Source organism: Salmo trutta, chromosome 17 (assembly GCF_901001165.1).
Source record: "Salmo trutta chromosome 17, fSalTru1.1, whole genome shotgun sequence".
Classification (NCBI taxonomy): Eukaryota; Metazoa; Chordata; class Actinopteri; order Salmoniformes; family Salmonidae; genus Salmo; species Salmo trutta.
In genome coordinates, this window is record NC_042973.1 from 51,305,497 (window position 1) to 51,329,575 (window position 24,079).

The window sequence follows — 24,079 nt, forward strand, 5'->3', positions numbered from 1 at the left end:
TGGGTGGTCAATTTTGCATTTTTCAAACACCTGAAACAACTTTTTCCTGCTGTCTGTATCGTCCTGACTGGTGTTTCTTTTTGCATCGCTGCTAAAATCGGGGTAAACAATTGAAAGGAATGTGAGTATTATTCAATACATTTAGTTATTTCTTGCTTTTCTAAAGTCTACCAACCTTGCCAGTAGGCATGCTAGCTAAGATAGCTACTCTAACTTGATTAATAGCCTAAAATGGCTCCTTGGTAGCTAGTTATGAGGCTGGGAGCTTGGGAACCTAAAGCCTACTTTGTAAAATTGCTTGGTAACTAGTAGTATTAAAGAGAAACAACAAAAAATATATTTACTGTGTATAGTGTATATATTTATTAAATAGGACAAATCTGAGCCCCTGTGCCCCCTATAAGCATTTCTTTTACCTTTATTTAACTAGGCAAGTCAGTTTAGAACAAATTCATATTTTCAATGACGGCCTAGGAACAGTGGGTTAACTTCCTTGTTCAGCAGCAGAACAACAGATTTGTACCTTGTCAGCTCAGCAGTTTTGAACTTGTGACCTTTTGGTTACTAGTTCAACACTCTAACCACTAGGCTACCCTGCACACACAGGTATCGCTGATCCAAATTTTATCTTTAGCCTGTGGACTTTTACTCTGGAACTCGTATGCATTTAGATTTGTATTACTTGAACTTTATTGTTATCTTATTGTAGCTTATTCTATTGTAGCTTATTCATATTTGTGATTAGTATGCAAACTCTAAGGCATAATATTGTAGATCTGAGTCTTAAGAAAAGTTTCTATGGTTATTTGTTATGTTGATTGATAGGATGTAAATGAACATGTTGCAGTTGCTATTGTCCCCCTTTGTTGCTATAACAGCCTCCACTCTTTTGGGAAGGCTTTCCACTATATGTTGGAACATTGCTGCGGGAACTTGCTTCCATTCAGCCACAAGAGCATTAATGAGGTCGGGCACTGACGTTAGGCGATTAGGCCTGGCTCAAAGTTGGCGTTCCAATTAATCCCAAAGGTATTTGTTGGCATTGAGGTCAGGGCTCTGTGCAGGCCAGTCAAGTTCTTCCACACCGATCTCAAACCATTGCTGTATGGACCTCGCTTTGTGCACAGGGGCATTGTCATGCTGAAACAGGAAAGGGCCTTCCCCAAACTGTTGCCACAAAGTTGGAAGCACAGAATCATCTAGAATGCCATTGTAAGTTGTAACGTTAAGATTTCCCTTCACTGGAACTAAGGGGCCTAACCCGAATCATTAAAAACAGCCTAAGACCATTATCCCTCCTCCGCCAAACTTTACAGTTGGCACTATGCATTCAGGCAGGTAGCGTTCTTCTGGCATCTGCCAAACCCAGATTCGTCCGTCAGACTGCAAGATGATGAGGGGTGATTCATCACTCCAGAGAACGCGTTTCCACCACTCCAGAATCCAATGGCGGCGAGCTTTACACAGCTCCAGCCGATGCTTGGCATTGCGCATGATGATCTTAGTCTTGTACGGCTTCTCGGCCATGGAAACCCATTTTATGAAGCTCCCGAAAAACAGCCCTCGGCGGTCTGTGAGCTTGTGTGGCCTACCACTTCGCGGCTGAGCCGCATTGAAAATCACTGAGCTCTTCAGTAAGGCCATTCTACTGTTAATGTTTGTCTATGGAGATTGCATGGCTGGGCACTCGATTTTACACCCGTGTCAGCAACGGTTGTGGCTGAAATAGCCAAATCCACCAATTTGAAGGGGTGTCCACATACTTTTGTATACATAGTGTATGTTGTGTTAAAGACTCTGGTTCCTCTGGACAAGGTATTCCCCAGGGGTACGCGCAATGCCATCAGGGGTACGCCAAATAAAAATGTGATTCACATTTAAAACTATCTTTACATTTTCAAACAGTACATTTATATCTTCCAACGGGGCTATACATTTGGGTGAGGTTTTTTTCTCGCCTGAGTAGCCTCGTTTCACTGCCAATGCAATGAAATAACAACACAATGTCATATACAGGTAGCCTAGTCAAATAATTAACATCCAATCACATTAACCGTAACTCTCTTGCGCAGACATTTAGAAACGAAACATGACAATTTTAAAAATAAGCCACAGGACTTTTTTTAGCGAGAATAAAGATGATTTTCGAGTAGTAAGACATGTATAAAAGCAACCGATACCATTAATAAGAAGGGGCTAGAAGTGTCTTATATGGTGAGCTACCGAGTGGCTAGGACAGGCAAGTCCCATACTATTGTGGAGGACTTAATTCTTCCTGCTGCCGCGGATATGGCTGGGACATTGCTGGGGGAAAAGGCCAAAAAAACTATATAGACAATGTCTTCATGAAACAAAACATCAGTGACATGGCAGGAGATGTTTTGAAACAATTACTGCTTCACATACAAGCCAAGGAATTATATGCGTTACAGCTGGATGAGCCAACAGACGTGGCGGGCCTGGCACAGCTCCTGGTATATGTCCGTTACGTTTATGGGGGGTCAATTAAGGAAGACATCCTCTTCTGGAAACCAGGACAACATGAGAGGATATTTTTAAATTACTGGACAGCTTTGTGACATCAAATGGACTTTGGTGGTCAAGATGTGTACTGATGGCGCAAAAGCCATGACATGGAGACATAGTGGAGTGGTAACGCATGCAAGCAGTTGCTCCCAACGCCACTTGGGTACACTGCAGGATCCATCGAGAGGCTCTTGCTGCCAAGGGAATGCGTGACAGCTTGAAAGATGTTTTGGACACTACAGTGGAAATTGTTAACTTTGTTAAAATAAGGCCCCTGAACTCTTGAGTATTTTATGCATTATGCAATGATATGGGCAGCGACCATGTACCACTTTTACAACATACAGAGATGCGCTGGTTATCAAGGGGCAAAGTATTGACATGTTTTTTTTTAATTCAGAGACGAGCTTAAAGTTTTCTTTACTCACCATAATTTTCACTTGTCTGATCGCTTGCATTATGATGAGTTTTTCACACAACTGGCCTATCTGGGTGATGTTTTTTCTCGCCTGAATGATCTGAATCTAGGATTACAGGGACTCTCCGCAACTATAATCAATGTGCGGGACAAAATTGAGGCTATGAAATGAACTCAAGCTTAGGGACAATGTCTTATGTGATATAGCGAAGCACCTGGGTGAGCTGGGTGCGAAATTACGCAGGTACTTTGCCGAAACGGATGACACAAACAACTGGATTTGCAACCACGTACCTATGTGAGAGTGGATTCTCGGCCCTCACTTGCATGAAAACTAAATACAGGCACAGACTGTGTGTGGAAAATTATTTAAGACTGAGACTCTCTCCAATAAAACCCAACATTGCAGTTATGTGCATCCTTTCAAGCACACCCTTCTCATTAGCCTGTGGTGAGTTATTCACAATTTTTGATGAACTAATAAAGTTTGATATGTAAGATGGTTAAATAAAGAGCAGAATAATTGATTATTATTATATTATTATTTGGTCCTATAAGAGCTCTTTGTCACTTCCCATGAGCCGAGTTGTGACAAAAACTCACACTCATTCTTATGTTTAATAAATGTATCGTATAGTGTGTGTGTGGCAGGCTGACAATGATGGCAAAAAAACAACATTTGAGAGTGCGCTGACCGTGGTGCAAGAGGGGGTACGCAGCTGGAGGTTGAATGTTTGAAGGGTTACAGGATTATACAATTTTGGGAACCACTGCTCTGGACTATGGTTCTAGTACTGTTTGTGAATCGAAATTAAAAAGTCAGAATGGCACATAAATGTAAGAAGTCTTGTTGCAATACTTGATTTTGTGAATATTTGGATAAAAACCGCAGACCCAGATGTATTTATGTTTTCTGAAACCTGCCTCAGAAAATATAGCGCTGACAAAGACATTGGCATTGATGGTGTCACGTCCTGACCATAGAAAGCTTTTATTTTCTATGGTAGAGTAGGTCAGGGCGTGACAGGGGGTTTTGTCTAGTTTATTTATTTCAATGTTGGTTCTAGTTTCTTTTTTCTATGTTGGGGGTTTTGTCTAGTTGATGTATTTCTATGTTGGTTCTAGTTTATTTTTTCTATGTTGGGGTTTTTGTATGATTCCCAATTAGAGGCAGCTGGTTATCGTTGTCTCTAATTGGGGATCAAATTTAAGTTGTTGTTTTTCCCACTAGGTTTTGTGGGAGATTATTTTGAGCTAGTGTATGGTGCACCTCTTCGTCACGTTTTGTTGTTTTTGTTTATTAATTTATTGTATGTATTGCATAGTTTCACAGATAAATAAAGATGTGGAACGATACACACGCTGCGCTTTGGTCCGCTCCTTCATACGACGACCATGACAGATGGTTACAATGTCAAATCTGAATTTGTGCTTATGGGTGACCTGAACGTAGACTGGCTGACATCCAGCTCTGATCAACTCAAGAATCTATGTATTACCTATAATCTTACTCAGATTGTTAGCAATGTAACAAGATTGAATGCAAAGTGTCCTCTGAAATCCTCTTTGATTGCTCTTATTTCAACCAACACTCCACATCATTTTAAGGCTGCTGGTATAACTGATATAAGTGATCCCTGTGCTGATGCCTGTGTAAGGGATGGTAAAATTCCTAAACTACCTCCATGTATCATGATGAAAAGAAACTGGAAGCAGTTTGATACTCAGGGTGTTTTACATGATGTTTTGAATATTGCCTGGAATAGAGTTGAATTCATCCCTGATGTTGAGTTAGCTTTTTCTTACTTCCATAAAGCATTCCAGGAAGTACGCAACAAGCATGTCCATTCAAATAATGCAGAATTAAGTGCAGAGACAACCCTTGGTTCTCAGATGAACTAAAGCAAGAAGGTCTGATTCAGCTGATGATTGGTTGGCTTTTAAATGCCTTTAGAATCAGGGTGTGGCTATGACCTGAAAGCAGACCACTATCTCAAATCTCCTGCTGATAATCAGAATAATCCTTCCAAATTTGGCAAGTAGTGAAAGGTTTAGAGTGTAAGTCGCTCTGGATAAGAGCGTCTGCTAAATGACTTAAATGTAAATGTTAAATGTAAAAAAGAAGCACAGCTCCCTAAACAACTGCTGGTTGACTCACAGGTGGTAATTTATGCAGGCAGATTTTCTTTATGCGGATGGATTAGTTGATAGGGTTAAAGGTTAACATGAGCCCGCTGTGAAATTCTCACCCCATTCTGTCTCAGAGGTGCATAGAGCCCTGAAAGCAATTCATGTAACAAAAAAAATCCCCTGGCCCTGATGATCTAGACCCCCGCCAACTAAAATTAGCTGCAGACATCATTGCTCCCCCTTTAACATGCATCTTTAACCTCACCATAGAATGTAATGAAATCCCCAAGTTGTGTAAATCAGCATTTGTGCTATCTCTTTTGAAAGGAGGTGGTCCCGCTCTACTGAATAACTATCGGCCCATATCTAAATTGTCTGTTCTGGCAAAGGTATTGGAGTCCTTAGTCAATAAGCAGTTTAAGGTCTACCTCCAGGAAAATAGTATTTTGAGTGGTATTCAATCAGGTTTCAAGTCTAGCCACAGCACTGTCACAGCAACTTTTAGGTTTTTGAATGATATTCACTGTGCCCTGGATAATAAGCTGCATTGTGTATCTGTATTCATAGACTTGTCAAAAGCATTTGACACTGTCAACCATACTGTCTTGGTGCAGAAATGGAAGTGTATTGGGATTACTTGTCAAGCTCTGGAGTGGTTTGAGAACTACCTGTCAAAGGCAGATGGTTGTAAGTCGGACACTATAGAGTTGTGTTTGGGTGTGCCTCAAGGATACATTTTAGGTCCCCTGCTGTTTATTATCTATATCAACAACATTGGGAGACATATTGAGACAGCTCATGCAAATTTTTATGTGGATGACACTGTTCTCTATTCAAGTGTCAGCAGTTTAACTTTGGCTTCTGAAAAAGCTCAAACAGCTTTAAATGTCTATAGAATCGGTATGATTTGAAGTTTGCTCTGAATTCCTCTAAAACAAAATGCACTGTATTTTCCAATAATAAACACCCTAAAAAACATAGAATTACTACTTTGGAAGGACATTCTATAGAGCAAGTAAAAATGTAAAAATATTTGGGAGTTTGGGTGTATGAGAAGTTGAGCTTCACCACCCATGTAGAGAATCCATTTTTTAATTAACACTTCTTTTTCTTATTTTTTCTTAAAACTTCTTAAAGCATTTCACTGTATTCGGCGCATGTGACAAATACAATTTGATTTTAACCTTGTCAGGAAACTCAAGCTGCGTGTTGGGTTTTATTACCGGCACAAAGCTTGTTTACTTTTGCCGCCAGAAAATAGTTGATTCGTTGTACTTTTCTCTCTGTGTTGGACTATGGTAATACTATTTATGCACAAGCCTCAAGCTTTACACTGACGGCTCTTTACTCTGTGTATCATGCAGCCCTTTGTTTTGTCACCAATCAGAGACGTCTAACTCACCATTGTGATCTCTACAGTGCTGTCGAGTGGACATCACTAGCAACCCGCAGGCTCGAAGAGTGACACATTCTTCATTATAAGGCCATTTTAGGAAAATGTTCAATTTTATCTATCCTCCTTTCTACCTCAAAATGAAAACACATTCAAGCTCAGATCTCAATCTTGTTTCATGCCAACAGTCCCAAAAAGTTTTACCGATCATAGAAAAAGGTCCTTTCATTACTCAGCCCCCTGGTCTTGGAATTCCCTCAAAGCCAACATAAAACCCCAGGACCTGGTGTCCCTGGAGGAGTTCAAAGGACAAATAGATTGACAGAATTGAGATAATGCCAAGAGTGTGCAAAGCTGTCATCAAGGCAAAGGGTGGCTACTTTAAAGAATCTAAAAAATATATTTTGATTTGTTTAACACTTTTTTGGTTACTACATGATTCCATATGTGTTATTTCATAGTTTTGATGTCTTCACTATTATTCCACAATGTAGAAAATAATAAAAATAAAGAAAAATCCTTGAATGAGTAAGTGTGTCCAAACTTTTGACTTGTACTGTAGCCTTTTCTAGTTTTCACCCGATGTCACTAGTTTGCATTGCTTTATATAAGGAAGCTTGTTGTTTAACTTTATACACACCACACACATTCCTGCACACACACACACACACACACACACACACACACACACACACACACACATCCACTGTTTGTTTGCTGTTGTTTGTTTGCTGTTGCCAGTGTCTTCTGTCTCTGTTGTCTGTTTTGTTTTACATAGTTTAAAAAATATGTTTTATCCCCGTCCCCAAATGAGGCCTTTTGCCTCTTCCCAGGCCGTCATTGGAAATAAGAATTTGTTCTTATTTGACTTGCCTGTTTAAATAAAGGTTAAATAAAAAATATTAAGATCAACAGTGTGCTGGAGTTTCCTTCTATTCAGCATATTTATCCATCACTGTTGAGAGAAAACAGCAAGGTTAAAATTGCAGCAAGTTAAACTTCTCACCACCCAATCTATATACGGTACATACGGTCACTGGCTTTCTATCTACTGTATCTCCCCTTCTGTATGAAGCAAGGGGTTAAAGGTGACATTGCTATACATTGCAAGCTTACCGAATTATGCTTGCAGTGAGATTTGACTTTACACTGCTCCATACATTTCTGTCTCTGGTGCATTATAGAATATGTGACAATCACAGTGATTGGGCATTGACAGCAGATGTGTACTGAAGGCTACAGACTAGGGCCATTCAAACAATCACACTGAGATGAGAGATTTCTCTCCCATCTTCAACATGGTCAGCTTGGGTTTGATGTGATGAAAGAAATATAGAAATCTGCACACTGTAGAATGATGCTGCAGTTTCACTGTGCAAAGATATTTCAGGCTTGAGTTTGATGTCACATCATGTAACATGACATGAGACATACAGTGACATACATTGTCCAATAAGAGCCTTAGTAGGGTGGAGAATCAGCTGGTCAACAGCAAAGAAATAGAATTACTAGAACGGACATTCCTATGCAAATCAATGTTCTGTGATGGACTTTGTCCCTTCCAGTGACTACTTCTACGGTCAACAACGATTATCAGACCTCTACCCAAACAGACAGTAGCCCTCTGCTGACTTCGTTCTCCACGGTCTTGACTATGTCGTAGTTTACGTAACTACAACAACGGCATTACATTAAGCTCTCAATGGCTATGTCAAAGCGATGTCCCTTGGCCATAGGGATGACCCATTTATGCATGCTGGTCTGTTGTTGTGTTTCAGAAGAGGCCGGATCAGGCAGGCATACAGCACAATGTGATGGGGTGGTGGTGCGATGCGCTGGGCCATGCACACACACACACAAACACACCCTGTTGTCATTGCCTTCGGGTGAAGTCGAAGCATGACTCACACACCTCTTCCTATGAACAAATGTAATCTCCACCATCCCGATCTGTTTGAAGGATATGTGTTGGGAAGTAGTGAGAACGCCAGAGTCCAAACAACACATTCTTTGCTTCAGCTGAATTGAAATCTAAACTCCTAAAGGGTTTGTCTGGGGTTACACAACACAGACAGGTCATTTTCAGCCCTGCCTGCACATACAGTGGATAGCTGCTTGACCTTGGCTGCATCCCAAAAAGTAGCAATTCAATGGACAGACACATTCTATTTCTCCTGCAGTTAAACTGAAGGTGAGACTGTTGCCCTTCTTCACACTACTGTGCCGGCCCGAACTAAACTGTCCTAGCTAGCGCTGATATTTTTAATTTCAGTAAAGTTCCAGCAACTACGGTGACTGCATAACTAGGCCAGCGCAGTACCGCTTGGTTTGGCTCGGCTCAAGTACGGCTCAGTAGTGTGAAAATCCCTAGAGTGTGATTACCATATGAAACTCACCAGTGGAGGGGAGAGTGAGGGACAGGAGGAGGAGGAGGAGCACAGTGAGGTGCAGCATGTTGCTCTGTGTAGAACCTCCCGAGGTGATGCTTAGAACCACTGCTGATTATGAAACATTAGCAGGACAGGCTGCTTTTCCTGCAAGAGAGACAGAGAGTGGAGAGATGAAAATTGCAGAATAATGGAACAACACATTGCACCACTAAAATAAGACAGTAACATTGCATCACGTAGCCCATTACTTTCTTCAAAGACACCTCATTAAATCAAGGATTAACCAACAGCAGTTTGGACCAGAAGGTATTAATAAACTTTGGCAGCCATTTTTTTATGGGCATCTTAAACCCCTAAATATAATGGATATTCTGATGGCAATCATTTTTTGGTAAATGTCATGAGAGCTGAACAGTTCAAACTTGCAGTGACATTGCTCTGATTAAGCAGCTTAACCCAGCAGTGTGAAATTCTCATTGGCCAATCAGGGGGAAGTGAAAATAAAACTACTGAGCATGGCCATGAAGGAACAGTTTAAAGGAATATTACTGTGCAATTAGATTAATACTCTTGCCCTTTTTGGCATCAGGCGAAGAAGCTATTTCAGTGAATCGAATACATTTCAAGATAAGAGCAAATATGTGACCCGATTCAGGAAACTAGGAGTATGTTGCAAGTCACGACTTCACATGAGAGCTGTTTGAACTTAACAATTTTTCTTTAATGAAAATGCGTTTTTTGGCAGAAATGCCTTCTCAAACATGTGACCTTTCATGTGTCTTAATATCAAATATTATATGCCATCTGTACATACGAATAAAATTGTTAACCCTTTCACACGTACCATCACACGGGGTGTGATCGTTCTACAGTGGTCCCTGAAGCGTATGATCACACCCCGTGTTCACGCTCATTTAGAACGGCCAGTTTCGAATGACGCAACAATCAACATTTGAGCTGGCCACACTTTTTTCAGAAACTATTTACACAAACAGTCCTTACGTAAACTATACCATGAATTAGCTAATAGCAATTACTATGTACAATTATTGAAAGTAATCCGACAATTAGTTTCAGCGCGCAGCTGGCCACACTTTTTCAGAAACTATTTACACAAACACAGTCCTTACAAAGTTATGTCCAGAATGTGAGCAGTTTATTTTTGGATGCAATGTTCAGATATTCACAGAAGTATCTATAGCATAACACAATCATCCTAACCGGAAAAATGTAGGCTACATTTGTCCTAGAGCTGAGGAAAGATTGACGCAACACAAGCGGTGATATTTTCTAACTCTCGGTCATATTTTCTAACTCTCGGCTGACATAAACTACACTATGAATTAGCTAATAGCAATTACTATGTACAATTAATCCCATCACGGGTTTGCTCACCGTTGATCAAAATAATTGAGTAAAACACTTTCTAGAAATCGAAAGTAATCCGACGATTAGTTTCAGCGCGCAGCCATGCATTTTTTTCCTTACAGAAACCGAAGATAATAACAGACAACATGAGTTCGGTCTGTTTATAGTATGCACCTTGAAGGGGTGTGTCTACCGTCGTTCACATCCCACCATTCATTTCCAGAAGTCCTCAAAAAATGAGTGAACTCTTACTCACCTCATTTTGTTATAACATCTTTGGTCAGACGATTACGTGAAACAAAGAATGCATTGTATGTCAACAAACATGGCTCCATACACATAGCTGGAATTATTTAGCTCATAATCAGTATAACCTTCAAATAAGTATTTTACACACATAATATGTGCCCATTACAATCTATGCAAGAATCGGAATGCATGATTTGTCACCTAGAATTGAAAACATGTGAATAAAACAGTAAATACACAAATAATTACCACACAAAACATTTTCTGATGGTGATTTATTGATACAAGTGACGCATGCCGGCAGTCAATCACGTCCCCTCTCACTCTGAGCCATTCAGTGTTGTTGTTTATGTATGTAGCTAGTGAGCTAAGCTGTAGCATTATTGAGCACATCTGCAGCAATAAGTGACTGACTGACCTGACAGGTGACCTGCCATGATACTATGCCTTTAGAGGTGGGGGTGGAAATGCAGTTGTTATTCAGTCACTGCATGAATATTAAATATGGGTTATGCATATTCAATTTTTTTGTCCTCTAGTAAAACAAATTGTTGTTGAACCAACTACCAATACTTCAATAAAATAGACGACTATTACATATTGGCCTATGTGTTTTCTTGCTGTGTTTTCATCCAGTAAAACTGTTAAGGAGTGTACGTTAGCATACAAAAGCTGTCCTCAATCTTCAGCTGGAAAGATGTCCAGTTCCAGTTATGATATTGGCAAATACTGTTTGTGGTTTCTGAAAGTACAGAATAAAGAGGAATTATTAATTAAAATACAATATAAGGATATAGCAATAAAACAATATTACAAATAACATAATAAACACTGCTATAAAAATAGTTTATTGCATTGACAAAATCACAGATTTGAGTTATAACAGTAAGAAACTAACTTTTGAGCTCCACAAGGGGGCAAGGCAGGGCAGAACAGAGCTATGCTGAATAGACCAAATAAACAAACTATGGTCATATGTTTTATTTTATTTAACTAGGCAAGTCATTTAACAACAAATTATTATTTACCTATGATGGCCTACACCGGCCAAACTCGGACAACGCTTTTGTGCGCTGCCCTATGGGACTCCCAATCACAGCCAGTTGTGATACAGCCTGGATTTGAACCACGGTGTCTGTAGTGATGAGATGTAGCTCTGAGGTGTAGTGCCATTGACCGCTGCGCCACTAGGGAGTCATAAGGCCAGGGTAGCTTCAAAATACAACACAAGCTAATACTTCTCCGACGCAACTAGCATTGTTTTACAGAGCTAATAGAAGAATGTAGCTAGCTACCTAAGCACGATTGAATATAACATAAAGGTTATAAAATGAGTAACGTTACCTCACGTGTCCGCGGTTATAAAGAATATACACAAATCTATTATGCTCCATACATACAGTACGCTACAATTACAACGTAATACTGCATTTACTTTGATAGAAACGCACACATTTCCAAAGTTATTACTAGTAACGAAAACAATGAGGGCAACAGATGGAAAATGTGAACACGTGTGCAGATCCTGTTCTGACGGGAGATTAGCAAATGTCTGCAGACGTGAACTGCACAAACAATTGGAAAGTGCTTGGGGAATTTTGTCCGGGTCAGAAATGTCCCAAAAATTTAATTGTCCGCAAAAGAAAAAATGACAATTTTTATGTGAATGAATGAGGAGGCGGAACACACCTAAATTCAAACTGTTCTTAGAAAATAAAAACTTGTTAGAAAATCATTTGAAATTGAAGTTTGAAAACAGCCTATAAATAAAAACAGTCTGCGTGCTTTGGTTTGAGGACAGCGCGGATTAAATGCACTGTTACGTATCAATCACATCCTGGAATGGAGAGAACGTTCGAACATCACGTGCATAAAAAAACTCACGCTGGGGCGACCGTTAGAGATATTTGGAACTCACGCGTGAAAGGGTTAAATCATGAGCCTAGTTGGTTTTCCCACAGAAAAAGCGAGCAACCTTCCCGCTAACCATGATTGTCTGAGGAAATGAGTGGGCTGGACATGCCGATACAGTGCCTTGCAAAAGTATGCCTCCCCCTTGTTGCATTACAAACTGTAATTTAAATGGATTTTTATTTGGATTTCATATAATGGACATACACAAAATAGTCCAAATTGGCCAAGTAAAATGAAAAAAACTACTTATTTCAAAAAATAAAAAATAAAAAAATGGAAAAGTGGTGTGTGCATTTGTATTCACCCCCTTTGCTATGAAGCCCCTAAATAAGATCTGGTGCAACCAATTACATTCAGAAGTCACATAATTAGTTAAATAAAGTCCACCTGTGTGCAATCTAAGTGTCACATGATCACAGTATATACAGTTGAAGTCGGAAGATCACATACACTAAGGTTGGAATCATTAAAACTCGTCTTCAACCACTCCACACATTTCTTGTTAACAAGCTATAGTTTTGGCCAGTCGGTTAGGACATCTACTTTGTGCATGACACAAGTCATTTTTCCAATAATTGTTTACAGACAGATTATTTCACTTATAATTCACTGTATCCCAATTCCAGTGGGTCAGAAGTTTACAAACACTAAGTTGACTGTGCCTTTAAACAGCTTGGAAAATTTCAGAAAATGATGTCATGGCTTCTGATATGCTTCTGATATGCTAATTGGCATCATTTGAGTCAATTGGAGGTGTACCTGTGGATGTATTTCAAGGCCTACCTTCAAACTCAGTGCCTCTTTGCTTGACATCATGGGAAGCAACTTCCAAATGCCTGAAGGTACCACGTTCATCTGTACAAACAATAGTATGCAAGTATAAACACCATGGGACCACGCAGCCGTCATACCGCTCAGGAAGGAGAAGCGTTTTGTCTCCAAGAGATGAATGTATTTTGGTGCGAAAAGTGCAAATCAGTCCCAGAACAACAGCAAAAGACCTTGTGAAGATGCTGGAGGAAACAGGTACAAAAGTATCTATATCCACAGTAAAACGAGTCCTATGTCGACATAACCTGAAAAGCCGCTCAGCAAGGAAGAAGCCACTGCTCCAAAACCGCCATAAAAAAGCCAGACTACGGTTTGCAACTGCACATGGGGACAAAGATTGTACTTTTTGGAGAAATGTCCTCTGGTCTGATGAAACATAAATAGAACTGTTTGGCCATAGTGACCATCGTTATGTATGGAGGAAAAAGGGGGAGGCTTGCAAGCCGAAGAACACCATCCCAACCATGAAGCACGGGGTGGCAGCATGTTGTAGGGGTGCTTTGCTGCAGGAGGGACTGGTGCACTTCACAAAATAGATGGCATCATGACGGTGGAAAATGATGTGGATATATTGAAGCAGCATCTCAAGACATCGGTCAGGAAGTTAAAGCTTGGTCGCAAATGGGTCTTCCAAATGGACAATGACCCCAAGCATACTTCCAAAGTCATGGCAAAATGGCTTAAGGACAACAAAGTCAAGGTATTGGAGTGGCCATCACAAAGCACTGACCTAAAACCTATAGAAAAGTTGTGGGCAGAACTGAAAAAGTGTGTGCGAGCAAGGAGGCTTATAAACCTGACTCAGTTACACCAGCTCTGTCAGGAGGAATGGGCCAAAATTTACCCAACTTATTGTGGGAAGCTTGTGGAAGGCTTCCCATAATGTTTGACCCAAGTGAAACAATGTAAAGGCAATGCTACCAAATACTAATTGAGTGTATAAACTTCTGACCACCTGGGAACGTGATGAAAGAAATAAAAGCTGAAATAAATCATTCTCTCTACTATTATTCTGACATTTCACATTCTTAAAATAAAGTGGTGATCCTAACTGACCTAAGACAGATAATCTTTACTAGGAGTAAATATCAGGAATTGTGGAAAAACTGAGTTTAAATGTATTTGGCTAAGGTGTATGTACACTTTCGACTTCAACTGTATACACCTGTTCCGAAAGGCCCCAGAGTCTGCAACACCACTAAGCACAGGGCACCACCAAGCAAGAGGCACCATGAAGACCAAGGAGCTCTCCAAACAGGTCAAGGACAAAGTTGTGGAGAAGTACAGATCAAGGTTGGGTTATAAAAAAATATCAGAATCTTTGAACATCCCACGGAGCACCATTAAATCCACTATTAAAAAAATGGAAAGAAAATGGCACCACAACAAACCTGCCAAAAGAGGGCCGCCCACCAAAACTCACGGACCAGGCAAGGAGGGCATTAATCAGAGAGGCAACAAAGAGACCAAAGATAACCCTGAAGGAGCTGCAAAGCTCCACAACGCTAGGCTTTACAGAGTGGCCAGAAAAAAAGCCATTGCTTAAACAAGAAAATAGGCAAACACGTTTGGTGTTCGCTAAAAGGCATGTGGAAGACTCCCCAAACATACGGAAGAAGGTCCTCTGGTCAGATGAGACTAAAATCTAGCTTTTTGGCCATCAAGGAAAATGCTATGTCTGGCGCAAACCCAACACCTCTCAACGACCCGAGAACACCATCCCCACAGTGAAGCGTGGTGGTGGTAGCAGCTTGCTGTGGGGATGTTTTTCATTGGCAGGGACGGGGAAACTGGTCACAATTGAAGGAATGATGGATGGCACTAAATACAGAGAAATTCTTGAGAGAAACCTGTTCCAGTTTTCCAGAGATTGAGACTGGAACGGAGATTCACCTTCCAACAGGACAATGACAATGACAATTTGTGTTATTGACTGTATGTTTGTTTATGTGTAACTCTGTGTTGTTGTTTTTGTCACAGTTCTTTGCTTTATCTTGGCCAGGTCGCAGTTGTAAATGAGAACTTGTTCTCAACTGGCCTACCTGGTTAAATAAAGGTGAAATAAAAATCAAATAAAAAATGACCCTAAGCATACTGCTAAAGCAACACTCAAGTGGTTTAAGGGGAAACATTTAAATATCTTGGAATGGCCTAGTCAAAACCTAGACCTCATTCCAATTGAGAATCTGTGGTATGACTGAAAGATTGCTGTACACCAGCGGATCCCATCCAACTTGAAGGAGCTGGAGCGGTTTTTCCTTGAAGAATGGGAAAAAAATCCCAGTGGCTAGATGTGCCAAGCTTATAGAGACATACCCCAAGAGACTTGCAGCTGTAATTGCTACAAAAGGTGGCTCTATTGTTTGTTTCACAATAAATACAAACTCCCCAAAAAATCTATTTTAATTCCAGTTTGTAAGGCAACAAAATAGGAAAAATGCCAAGGAGGGTGAATACTTTCGCAAGCCACTGTAGATTAGTTTGGATTGGTCTACCATATAGAACGTGTCTGTCTATTGGAGCTGGTCAGTATGTTTAGGTAAACGTGTCAAATGCTGTTTAATTTTTTGGGGGGGTAAAACGGCATAAACCTAATGTCAAGTTAAAATGTACTGTTAGCTAGCTAACGTTAGATGGTTGGCTCGCTAGCTAACGTTATGTGTATGCTCTCCACTTTCTGGAGGACCGAGTTTTGAAATCAGTGGAATTCGAGTAGGATAGCTAAAGGAGATTGAGAAAACACCCGTCTGGATTACATTGTCAAACTAAGGCAACCATGCATGGCATCAGACAGGAGACGCGTCCAACCATGATGTATACTGGTAAGATTTTCAGATATTAGACGTTTCTAATTTTTGACAGAAAGTGGTTTCATTTCAAGTGTGCTGTTACCTAGCTAACTGGCTGGGTATTAGCTGGCTGTGTCACTAGCTAACGTTATGTGTAGGATCTTATTCTTCGTATCTCAGACACATTTGCTTGACTAGTTATAGTCATAGAACCTAGTCGGTTAGCTACCAGCAGATTCATGCAGGGTAGTAACGTCATGAGTTGTGATTATGGTCCATTGTTTAGCTAGTTAACGTTACATGTCTTAACAAAACGCTACTCTAATTTTGACAAAGTATTTTCATTTCAAGTTAAAGTGTACTGTTAGCTAGCTAGCTAACGTTAGCTGGCTGGCTCGCTAACTAACGTTACGTCATGCGTTGGGATTCATTGTTTACCTAGCTAGCTATCTAGCTATATTTCTTAAGAAAAGACTCTCATCTTAGTGTGCCAGAGGGCAGAATAACCGATGCATTATTGAACACTCGACACCCGTTGAGTATGTTCGGTGACGTTCAGCAACAAGGAGTAATTCAATTGTTGCCAACAGCACAGTTAGTCACCAACGCAACGGTCTGGATAACATTAAAAAAGACTAACCAGCTCTGCTAGGCCGAGTAAAATGGTCAGAGTGGGGTGTTCCCTCATTATGTGTCTGGAAGCAGCGTTAGCTAGCCAATGTTAGCCAGTTAGCTTGGGTGCTTGACTGTAGTTGTGAGGTCAGAGCTTTCAGAACAACCCTACTTATTGGCCAGAGCGTCCAGTGTGCGCTCTGAAAGCGAAACCACAGAGCAATAGGGCTAGTAATGTTCAGTGAGCTGTTCTATTTCTCTTAGATGTCTGGAAGTAGCTGGAGATGGGTGGGGCGAAGGCTTAAGAGGGTGTGAACAATGCTGAATAGGTGTAGACAAAGAAGGGATCTCCAATAGTAGTACTGTGGGAGAAAGAAAGACGTGCTGAATGAAGGAAAGACATAGATACATTAACTAGGAGAAGAGAAGATTAATATCTAACCTTAAGTAAAGGTAACAAGGACGTTGGGGATCATGTAAGGGCCAGGCGGCCTAACTACAGAGCCATGACAAAGTGCAGTCAGGTGAATGAACCTATGTTAAACATACACGGCCTAGGGTACACTTGGAAAAGTACAGGAAAATAGGTAACTAGTTAAGTACATATGGACCTGGTGCACTTAGAGAGAAACACACGTGAAAGGAAGATGGGACAGACAACCGAGAGCATGCATGTGATGCATGCATTAATTTTATGTTCACGTGAGGAAAGTTTGGCCACCATTATGTTAGAAATAAGAGCAGATATGGGCGTTATCATCAGATGTGGGCGTTATCCATAGGATTGAAAGATAATGGTGGCAGAAAGCACAAAGGGTTTTTCTTCATTTACATAAAGGATGGACCTATGTATTGTATGTGGATAAAAGCAGAGCTGGGGCTGGGGAAAGTCAGTTGTTCCGCGGACCAGCTCGGCTTTGTTACTTTGTATTAAAGTCTATATTGAATTTACAAGTTCTTGTAAAGAGTGTTACTTTTAAGACCATTTTCCACGACAGTACCAAAACATTGAAAGACGGGTTCTCAAAAGTGAGTTTACAAGTTGATCAACATTCAAATCAGAATTACTTTCCCATTGTTTCCTCAAATGTAGTGTATTATATACCATTTTGTAGCTCTGAGTATCTACGTTAAGCTATGTAAAAAACAGAAATTCAAATGTTTCTACATAAGACCGAATCCAGGTGGTGAGTCACATATGGTAACACTTTACTTGACACCCAGCACCATAACACATTATGACAAGGTCATAACCATGTCATAAAATGTCATAACAGCAGACATAACTTGTCATAACCTGTTATAATATGGTCATAACATTGATGAAGGGGAGGAGAAGGATTTTTAAGCCTTGCAACAATTGAGACATGGATTGTATATGTGTGCCATTCAGAGGGTCAATGGGCAAGCTGGGTTTTTCAAGCTCAACAGTTTCCTGTGCGCATCAAAAATGGTCCACCACCCAAAGGACATCCAGCCTACTTGACACAACTGAATCATTAGAGTCAACATGGGCCAGCGTCCCGGTGGAACACTTTTGACACCTTGTAGAGTCTATGCCCCGACAAATTGAGGCTCGGGGGCAAAGGGCTGGGGATCATATGAGTGAATCAATTGACTACATGTCATATCCTACAATTGAACAGCACTAGTCATGCCCAGTAAGACAACTCGGGTACATACAGTACTAGTATCCTTTCCATTATTCATGTCATTGGCCCTGAACAACAGTACTGATCATGTCAGCCTTCTAGGTACCACAGCAGGAGACCAGCTCCCTGTCTTCCCTAACAGGTCGACAACACCATGATTGACAGGTCCATGGTTGTCACTAGCAACCACCCTCCCTAAGTGCTGTTTTAGCTGAGTGGGCCATCGCTGAACACTCAGTCACTATGTGCCCCCCAGAGTCAGAGACTACCTGGAGCGTACTGTGACATGATCAACCCATCGCCAAGGAAACACAATATGACAAGCAACAGCTGTTTCAGCAACACTCTAGAATGCGCTACTTACAGACAGCGGAACAGCAGAATAGAACAGCGCAGCGGCATCTTCCTGGTTTCCCTGGAGATGTTTGCCATAGCGACAGACATGCTCAGGTAATGATGCTCATCCCTAGGCACTAGGCAGGATTCATGACCAGGGGGTTAAAAACGATGGATTGCATGCTGGTTCATCAGATAATAAAAGCATTTGTATTGTTATCAATAATGTTGAATTAGATACTGATTTCTAGGCATCAAATAGACACTTTTCAGAGGACTACTTTATCAGTACCAAACGGGCACTTGAAATGCTGACACTTGAAAATCGACTAATAATAGCATAAATCAACAACAACAACAATTAATCAGACAATCGATTTATATCCAAGCCATGCCGGATTGCTAACGAGTTAATGACCTATTAGTATGAAATGTCAGAGTATCTTCGGCAAGGGTTGGAACCAAAATTAATTGTTTCGTTCTGAGCAGAATCATCTTCTTTTTTTTTTCGTTACACTGTTCTGACCAACAAAACACATTTTCTGAACTGGTTCGAACCAACAACAAAAACGTAAAGGTTTATACAGTTCCTTTCTGTTCCTTTTTAACCCTCTGAACTGTTTGCCATGCTTGTAAAATAACAGTTTTGTTCCGGAACAGTATAGATCACATCAAGAAAAAAAAAATCTTCCGTTTTTCTGTTCTGTTCCCTGAACTGGTTCCAACACACACATAACATAACATAATGTCTGAGCTTTGCAGCTGGAGAAACGAAAAACACGGAGGAATATCGTCTCCGCTGCGCTCGTATCCTAGCAACACATTTGAAAGGGAGCAATTGTGTGTTTTGCAGGGGCCTTTTGTGACCGTGGATAAAAACTATGCAAACTCTAATTTTAGTCCGGAACGCCATTGTTGTTGGGGACCTAGGCCTGTAATAATAGACAGAAAGTAGGATTGTTGATCTAGGATCCGTTTCACTCCTACTCTGAGACAGTTCATGAATACAGTTTGATCATTCATTCCAGGCCCACAACAACCCAGAGACTCTCATACACCGCAAACAGGATCCTCATTTTTATAGCATTATTAAGTGATGAATCATGAATGAATTTAAAAAGTGCACCTAGGAGAGGATATGCAGAGGCAGATTCTAGAATAGATCTATCAAATATATATTTCACATAGACCTATTACAGCCTGGATAGTTGTTGGTCCCTCAAATTCATTTCCAGATTTAAGCAGACACCTGAGTGCCAGCGCCTGGCTTTCTTTATCTACGATAGGTGTCCTGGGGTATGTATCACAGTACGCGCTAGAATCAAAGAGTCAGCAGAGGAGCAGCAGAAGAGCAGCAGACTGGGTAGTGAATCTAATAATCAGTAGTAATATGGTCTCTTCAGGCTCCAATTTCCTCTATTGTACCAGCCTGAATGCACCTGATGAAGGAAACTCACTTATCACACTAAATCACCAGCCAGAGGGCCAGGGATGCGACAGCCAGGCCTCAAGGCCATTTCTCATCCTCTATAAATCACACATTGAACATTGCCACCAGACTCACGCACGGGCACAGACACGACATTACTGCATGTGGTCCGATTTTCGTGCTGGGTTTGTCATCTTGACTTTCTGGCGTGAAATCCTGAGATTACTTAAGGATCCTTATGCAGCATAAAACTGGATTTCAATCTTCTTAGATTTTTTTTACTTTCACACCCCAGTAACCAATAACATTAGCTATGGTTTAACAAGACTCCCCACCCCCACCATTGACCCCCCCACCCCCCGGGCATCCGTTGGTGCAGAGCGACCCCCCCCCCCCTTTTTTTACTCCACTTGGTCTACTCTAAGCCACATAATAGAGGGTGGGAGGTGGAGAGTTTATGGGTTATGAGGACATCAGCCCTCATCAGCCTAGTCAGAGCCAAGGAGTGGGAGGGTGGGGGGGGATATATGAGTGGTAAACTGCACAAACAAGATGTTCTTCCCTATGAGAGAGAGAGAGAGAGAGAGAGAGAGAGAGAGAGAGAGAGAGAGAGAGAGAGGGAGAGAGAGAGAGAGAGAGAGAGAGAGAGAGAGAGAGGGAGAGAGAGAGAGAGAGAGAGAGAGAGAGAGAGAGAGAGGAGAGAGGGAGAGAGAGAGAGGAGAGGAGAGAGAGGGAGAGAGTGAGAGAGAGAGAGAGAGAGAGAGGGAGGAGAGAGAGAGAGAGAGAGAGAGGGAGAGAGAGAGAGAGAGAGAGAGAGATCAAGGACAAATTTAAAGTAATCCTGTGATAGAGGATACCAAGAAGAGGTTAAAACAGGATGGGTCTCAATCAGAAAGGGAGTAGGTGACCACTGGGGTCAAAGTTTATAGCGAGACATTTTTGGTTTATGAACTGACCACAAACGTGGGGTATTCAATGTGGTCCCCTTGCTACCGCTATTGTACATGTTTGTCAAGAATGTATGTTGGTCCTCACACATGAGAGGAAGTTGAGAATGGCCAGTATATGCAACATTATTGTGTGGTCATTCTGAGAACATTTTGTCCAAATGCTGCAGAAAATATATAACGAGAAAAAAGGAAAGGAGACATACAGTATATCGATTGGACTGAATTGCAAGGAGGGAAACGATGTCAAGCTGTGCATACTAACACTATGGTTGTGAGGCTGCAGAGTTTTACAAACCAGTAGTCTGGGTGTAAGAGCTTTATGCTTCAATTCTTTTGATCGGAAGGGTCTGTCAATCATTCCCCACAGTGTTTACCCACTAGTGTGGATTTCCATTTGGTTGAGTAGTCAGTAGAATTCAACATTTAAAAAATAAAAAATAAATCAATATATCACTGGATTTAGGTTAAAAGTCGATGTGGAAATAATGTTTATTCAACCATTTTTTTGTCTAATAGGTACCTACTGTAGTGTACACCATCTGCCAAAGTATGTTTATGTGGAATCACTGCTATTCAACTATCCACATTTGAAAATGTGTCAGAGAAAGTACTACAGCAGTGCTGTACAGTGTTGCATATCATAGCCTTCCCCTATGAATTAATTATCAAAAATAATTGACTTGTGAATATAAAATGAGCAACAGCTGATAAAAATGTGGCCTCCATAATCTACATCACTCCAATTCAACCTTGCTACAGTAGGGGTGAAGGTAACTTCTGACCTCAACCACATAACTGCTTAGAGGCTTTAAATTGCTTCCCTTGTTTCCCGACACTGCTTCCCATCCTGTAGCATAGGGAAGCATCTCCGGTGTTTACCCTATATTAATTTGAATAAATGATTGCCACCACCGCAACAAATAATGTAATTATACTTAAATAAATATTTCTGCCGAGACGCGCTTTTAAATGGATAGACGTTGGCTCAATAAATGGAAGTCTATGGGAACAGCTAGCATGTCATTGCGCTAACGCTAGTAGCAATCCCTGCAAAAATACTTTGCAGTAGCACCAGTGATAGTTTGGTAAGGGGACAGATAAGACAAAGAAATATGATGCTAGATAAAGTAATAAACCTAAAACACAAAATGTCAAGAACTGGATTGATTATTGATTTCATTGGCACAATCATAACAGCTGCTTTATAAAACCAAGTGTAGGCTATTACTAGCCTAAGGCACAGTATGGTACACATCTCACAAACTAGGCTACTATTAGGTCTAGCCTGTGGCACAGTATGGTACACATCTCACTGACTAGGCTACTATTAGGTCTAGCCTGTGGCACAGTATGGTACACATCTCACTGACTAGGCTACTATTAGGTCTAGCCTGTGGCACAGTATGGTACACATCTCACTGACTAGGCTACTATTAGGTCTAGCCTGTGGCACAGTATGGTACACATCCCACTGACTAGGCTACTATTAGATCTAGCCTGTGGCACAGTATGGTACACATCTCACTGACTAGGCTACTATTAGGTCTAGCCTGTGGCACAGTATGGTACACATCTCACTGACTAGGCTACTATTAGGTCTAGCCTGTGGCACAGTATGGTACACATCTCACTGACTAGGCTACTATTAGGTCTAGCCTGTGGCACAGTATGGTACACATCCCACTGACTAGGCTACTATTAGATCTAGCCTGTGGCACAGTATGGTACACATCTCACTGACTAGGCTACTATTAGGTCTAGCCTGTGGCACAGTATGGTACACATCTCACTGACTAGGCTACTATTAGGTCTAGCCTGTAGCACAGTATGGTACACATCTCACTGACTAGGCTACTATTAGGTCTAGCCTGTGGCACAGTATGGTACACATCTCACTGACTAGGCTACTATTAGGTCTAGCCTGTGGCACAGTATGGTAGACATCCCACAGACTAGGCTACTATTAGGTCTAGCCTGTGGCACAGTATGGTACACATCTCACTGACTAGGCTACTATTAGGTCTAGCCTGTGGCACAGTATGGTAGACATCCCACTGACTAGGCTACTATTAGGTCTAGCCTGTGGCACAGTATGGTACACATCTCACTGACTAGACCACTATTAGGTCTAGCCTGTGGCACAGTATGGTACACATCTCACTGACTAGGCTACTATTAGGTCTAGCCTGTAGCACAGTATGGTACACATCTCACTGACTAGGCTACTATTAGGTCTAGCCTGTGGCACAGTATGGTACACATCTCACTGACTAGGCTACTATTAGGTCTAGCCTGTGGCACAGTATGGTAGACATCCCACTGACTAGGCTACTGAAAATAATGCCCCAAACAGAAGGCGTAGTATCGTGACGTAATCCCATCGTAGACAGCCCAGTCATGCTTCGTTCTCTGTGTCACTCACTCTCTTCAGTCTCCACTTGTCACGCTAATGTAATGTAAGCTATTTATCCTGCTCTCCCAGTCAACCTAATGCCTTTAGGGTCACACAGGCTACACACACCTGCTGACCTGTATATCAGTAACACCAGCACAACCATTCCTTCAATGCATGCCAAGCATTCAAGCTTAATGCTAGTCTAGGCTATACATAAATCCCATAGCCCTATGCATGCTCTACAGTCAGCACTACCGTAGCTTCGCCCTAAGTCATGGCTGTAGACTCCTCTTTATGGAAGCGTCAAGAATACCAGTGTGTTGGAGTTTCCGTTCTATTATGTAGACTCCTCTAAGGGCAATACTAAGCAATGCTATTTCGAAATAGATTGAGAAAATCAGATACTCCATCTATCAGTGAAGACATGACTTGAAGTTTAGAATATCTGTCACGCCCTGACCTGAGAGAGTCTTTTTATGTCTCTATCTAGGGTTGGTCAGGGTGTGATTTGGGTGGGCATTCTATGTCCTTTTTTCTATGCTTTTGTATTTCTTTGTTTTGGCCTGGTATGGCTCTCAATCAGGGACAGCTGTACATCGTTGTCGCTGATTGGGAGTCATACTTTGGCAGCCTGTTTTCCATTGGGGTTTTGTGGGTAGTTAATTTCTGTTTAGCATTGTTCCTGACAGAACTGTTT

The 24,079-nt window shown here is 41.2% G+C and overlaps 1 protein-coding gene across 3 annotated transcripts in view; it reads right to left on the minus strand.

Moving 5' to 3' along the window:
* Positions 1–24,079, minus strand: part of LOC115152366 (contactin-1a) — a 126,021-nt gene that overhangs the window by 47,416 nt on the left and 54,526 nt on the right. For 2 of the 3 annotated variants that reach the window (XM_029697158.1, XM_029697161.1), the window contains exons 1-2: positions 10,253–10,327; positions 8,864–9,001 (exon numbers count right to left, since the gene is read on the minus strand). In XM_029697158.1, coding sequence (XP_029553018.1) covers positions 8,864–8,921 — 58 coding nt within the window. In that variant the 5' untranslated portion in view covers positions 8,922–9,001; positions 10,253–10,327. Of the gene's footprint in view, positions 1–8,863; positions 9,002–10,252; positions 10,328–24,079 lie in introns of those variants that run through there. The other variant, XM_029697159.1, reaches the window with a different exon arrangement.